Source organism: Macadamia integrifolia, unplaced genomic scaffold (genome assembly GCF_013358625.1).
Source record: "Macadamia integrifolia cultivar HAES 741 unplaced genomic scaffold, SCU_Mint_v3 scaffold2657, whole genome shotgun sequence".
Taxonomy (NCBI): Eukaryota; Viridiplantae; Streptophyta; class Magnoliopsida; order Proteales; family Proteaceae; genus Macadamia; species Macadamia integrifolia.
In genome coordinates, this window is record NW_024868862.1 from 30,573 (window position 1) to 35,645 (window position 5,073).

A 5,073-nucleotide genomic window follows, 5' to 3' on the forward strand; every position below is an offset into this window, starting at 1 on the left:
CCCCCCCCCCCCGAAAAAATAAATGAGGGTAATATGCATGGGTATTGTCTTTCAATTTGAAAGTCTGTCAGTCCCCCTATCATGTGATCTTTTGTAGCTGAAGGCCTTTGTGGATGGTGGTTATAATATGGGTGATGTGTGTTGCCATGTGAAGAAAAGAGCTATGGTTATTTTTTCAGTGCCTTACCTGTATTGGAACTTGACTTGTTTTTTCTTGCCTTCAATACTTGATTTTCTTCTCAAGTGGAAATTTTTCCTGTCAACAGTATTAGAGAAGGTGTGTGCTGATGAGAAACGATTGTGGAGCCATAGCTTTAAAATTTTTGTGCATAATCTATGTGATGTTTGAGCATATTCTCAGGTGGAATTTACTCTTTTCCCCTCATCTCTATTTACTTCTACATTACTGGGCATACACAGGAGGTGTTCCCGCAGCGGTGGGAGCCTCGTGCACTAGGCACACCCTTTTTATGTAGGAGGTGTTCCCATGGTGAACTCTGTTTGCCAATCATATAGTTATGGATTTACTAGATACAACATGAGATATGATCTAGTTCAAACCCATGGAGAGAAGTTATAACCAAATGGTTTTGTGAGAATCTGGTCTAATGAAGGATCATTTGGTATGATTTTCGTGAAGCACATGTAGAAATGGAGGATTTTAAATGATTGATGTCCAAGACTCGAGAGAAACTCAAAATTTCATTATTTTCTGGGCCCTGTTCAATCATTGGTAAAGAGGAATGATAATTTTGTCATTAGTAGAATTAGAGTGGGTGGATGAAGTATAGGCACTTCTAGAGTATATGTGGTCTTGTCATTAAAATTGAAAGTGAAATGTCATAAGATGACTATTAGATCAAGCTGTACACCCCATGAGTCTGAACTTTAGCATCCTTAATTTTTTTTCCAACACATTTATAGAAAAAACAAAAAACAAAAGATTATTTTGCTTACTATTTGCTTCAGAACAGAACTATATCTAGTCTTTTAACCTAATGGTGTTAAATATTCACTCTATTTGCTGAATGCTTTGGTTTTAATGAAAGACAGTTACCTATGCCGTGAATGGATAAAATAGATGCTTCATATTTACATTCATTGCACCAACCTTTCTTTAAGCTCTGCATTTTGTTCACGCTTTTGCTTCAGCTTGGGGTTGCCTTTGTGCATATGCATGTTCCTTTTGACAATTTTGTTGACGTGCAATTGATTGTTGTTGTCAATATACCAGTTGCCCCTGTGCATATGCATCTCCCGCACTTCAACTTGCACGCTGCTGTGTTCTTTTTCCCATATTTTGATGGTAAGGATTTTCCCTTTGTGTTTTCAGGGGCATTATATTCATTATTCACGGGCTTAATGAACACAGGTAACACTATGGTATTTCAACTTTATTGCCTCATTTTCTGTTTCACCTACTTTTTGCATTGCAATTTATGATTAGCAGCTTTCTGGTTCTTCTGTGATGGCTGTCTGTAGTGGAAGATATGCTCAGTTTGCTAAGAAACTAACCTCATGCAACTTTGGGGTTTATGCGATGGATTGGATAGGTCAGTTCCTTCAATCCTTGTGACTACTTTCTTCAGTCCTAGAATCTTCAAAGTTGTGATATAAATTGTAAAGTGCGTCGAACATTAGCAATCTCTTCATGGCCTTCTAGCTGAGGATGTTGTTTGTAATTCAGAAAGGAGGAATATCATAGAAGGTAAAAGCTGTTCAGAGTTAGGAAAAGAATCATGGAAGCTTGATTATTTTCTCTTGCAATGAAACCAAGATTGTAAGGTCTTGAACATTTTGAATTCTGATAATGGGACAAGATGACCCTTCTAATGTCATCAGATGGCTATGGCAGGTGGAGTCCCTCTATGAGGTTCTCTTATCTCATTGGGTTGGGCAAGTTGTCTAGCTTCTTTCATAAACACCCAACTCCAATGGAACCCCATTCCTGCTAATAAGTTTCCAGATTGAATAGGCTAAACATGGGTTTTGAGACATCAGACTTGTTCTGGGTTCAATTGGCCATTTTAGTATTGCCGAATCATTAGAACGCATGAATGTTCTCTGATGTCTTAATCCTGTATGGGCTTTGCTGACATGATAACATAAACCTCAACATCAAATCTATTGCTTTGTGAATTTGTAGTTTTCTGCTCGTCATATCTCACATATATCTCTAAACATTTCCTAAATATAGATGGTTTTCCCTTTTGGATTATCTTCCCTGCAGCTGCTTAACCTTTTTGTAATTCTTATAGGTCATGGTGGGAGTGATGGATTGCATGGATATGTACCTTCACTTGATCATGTTGTTGCAGACGCTGTAAGTTTGTCCTAAAATATTCTCATTTTTCGCTTCGTACCTCACAGCTGCACATTTTCTTGACAACAGTGAGAGAGCAGTTAGTTTAATGTGTTTACATTATTTTGGAAGTCTGTCCAGGTTGAACTGTAGCTTATTTGCATAGACTGTGCTCATAACTAATAGTCCAAGCATACAGGCCTATAAAATGAATATGTTCCTCAATTTCTTGGACACTGAAGAACTGTCTATTCAATGTCCTATAGGGAGCCTTCTTGGAGAAGATTAAATTAGAGAATCCAGGAATTCCATGCTTTCTCTTCGGGCATTCTACTGGTGGTGCTGTGGTGGTGAAGGTAAGGACCTCAAAATTTTACCTTGTCCAGTTTTGGAGTTCTGGCATGTGCCATGTTTCTCATTGTTTTCAATCATGCTATTTCTAGGCTGCTTGTTATCCTCACATCAAATGCATGCTGGAGGGAATTGTACTGACATCACCGGCTTTGCGTGTTAAACCAGCACATCCGATAGTTGGGGTAATTATCCTTCCATCTCACTTGTAACACATGAGTGTAAGACAATTAAGGTTGATAGGGTTTTAACAACAGTTGCCTTACAATGAAGCCTGCATGTTTTCCCCTTAGTGTTGCCTTTTCTTTTTTTGTTGGTTGTTGGGTTCTTCGACTGGTGGACTAGGAAAAATCCATGTCTTCATGCTTATATTTCCCCTGTGCCACTGTAATGGGCAGAAATTTTATAGAAAGGTAGATATCCCCTGCTCGCGTCTTTCAACCCCAACAAAGTTTACCAAGTGCAAAAACAAGGCATTTAAAAATTAGAATGAATTCAGGTTTGGTTGAAGTACCAGATGTGCATGAACATACATGGGAGGTATTTGACTGAATTTGCCTTTTCTTTTGGGGAGAGGGGTAGAATGGTATTAGAGGCTGGGGATTTGGAGGTGTTATTCATGTTATTGGCTGGGCCACTTATCAACCAGAATGGAGTAGGCCGTGCGATCATTGCTGTCGAATTTCTCACATTTTCTTGAGAGCTGTTTTCCTTTTTTTTTTTTTTCAATGCAGGCTGTGGCACCTCTATTCTCTCTTGTTGCTCCGAGATTCCAATTCAAAGGTGCCAATAAGAGGGGAATTCCTGTGTCTAGGGATCCTGCTGCTATGGTGGCCAAGTACACGGACCCTCTGGTGTACACTGGACCCATAAGGATTCGAACGGGTCATGAGATTCTCCGAATGTCCTCTTACTTGCTGCGAAACATGAAGACGGTCACTGTCCCGTTCCTGGTACTCCACGGCACTGCTGACAGGGTCACTGATCCTCTTGCTTCTCAGGACCTCTACAAGGAAGCAGCCTCAGACTTCAAAGACATTATACTGTATGAAGGCTTCTTGCATGACCTACTTTTTGAGCCTGAGCGTGAAGAAATAGCAGATGACATAATCAACTGGATGGAGAAGCGACTACAATCGCGGTGAACATGGGAAAGACTGTCACACACTAAATATTTACCAATTATTCTCAATATCTGTTAGCAGGATTAGATCCCTGTTTCATGGGTGTAGGAGTGAAATGTCCTACATCATTGCAACATGTTTAATGAAATGTTTCCACTTCCTCCATCTCTTCCTTCTCATAAACTCTTTTCTCTCCCTCCTCCCTCCCTCCTTCAGGAGGTGTTTTTGCTAACCTCACTGACATTGCTGCTAGGTTGGCCTTACGGCTCTCTTTGATCGGCATAACTGGGAATTTAAAAGAGGGGGAGTTTTAAAATGGATCTATATGATTTGCAATTGGATTGCAGAGCTCAGCGCGGGATATTGTAACATGAGAAAGGTGTTCAGGTGATAAATGCTGGCTTGGATATCTTGGGCTGGGTTTCGAAGTGGCTTCTGCTAACTCGGCTAAACAATTTATACGAAAAGAAGGGTTAGGTTAAAGATTCTTAAGCAAGACTGCATTCCTAAACATCCGTATGAAATATGGGAAAAGAACAGTCCCTAGTTGCGTGGCTCCTACATGATCATGGGGCCAATCAGGGTACAACCATGAACATAAAGACGGTGGATTTTTTGAGTTTCACAGTGATAGAGGTGTAATTTCACCCTACCTCCTTCTGTGTCTGAGCACAGGGCCACATGATAATGGACCATTCTTTTGGCCATAAAATGAAAAGATATGGCGAGGATTGAAATAAGTCTTGTTGCATCTCTCAGATTTGGAGAATCGGCTCATGTTTGAGCATGATGAATCACTTCGTGCCGATCTGTTGTGAATAAACTTTTGGCCTCACATGAGGATGGAAAATTGGAGCATTTTTCGCATTTGTAAATGAAGAATCACAAATATAATAGGGCAATTAATCACATATATAATAATTTCTGATTGACCATGTTCCTAGAAAAAAAAAGTAATAGGTTTAGAGAATGTAAGGTCAAGAATAAAATAAACAAACCAGAAATTGATGAGGCTCTGAGATGTTCTGTGATACCCAACTTTCTACACTCGGTCTAATTTCCTGATTGGTTCGATTTGGTCTTGCAGGACCTGAACCTGAGCAAGCCAAGGTGAGTACCTTATGGAACATGATGGCAAGGCTTAGGTTGGCCAGATGAGTTGGAGTGAGTGCCTAGTGAAGTCCGCGTACCCAAGCCGTGCACTTACACGCATTACAAGGCCATGTATATACAATAAAGGTATGTAGCCATAATTTATACCGAATATGCGTGTTGATCGATTACTGAGAGTGAAAT

At 40.0% G+C, this 5,073-nt stretch overlaps 1 protein-coding gene across 1 annotated transcript in view; it reads left to right on the forward strand.

The window, feature by feature from the left end:
- The window catches only part of LOC122066991 (monoacylglycerol lipase-like), an 8,648-nt gene extending 4,706 nt beyond the window's left edge, over window positions 1-3,942 (forward strand). Inside the window, exons 2-7 of the mRNA XM_042630830.1 lie at window positions 1,334-1,372; window positions 1,483-1,553; window positions 2,259-2,323; window positions 2,569-2,658; window positions 2,746-2,838; window positions 3,388-3,942. Of these exons, the coding sequence (XP_042486764.1) occupies window positions 1,334-1,372; window positions 1,483-1,553; window positions 2,259-2,323; window positions 2,569-2,658; window positions 2,746-2,838; window positions 3,388-3,798 (769 nt within the window). The 3' untranslated portion in view covers window positions 3,799-3,942. The remainder of the gene's footprint in view (window positions 1-1,333; window positions 1,373-1,482; window positions 1,554-2,258; window positions 2,324-2,568; window positions 2,659-2,745; window positions 2,839-3,387) is intronic.
- The last annotated feature ends 1,131 nt before the right edge of the window (window positions 3,943-5,073 follow it).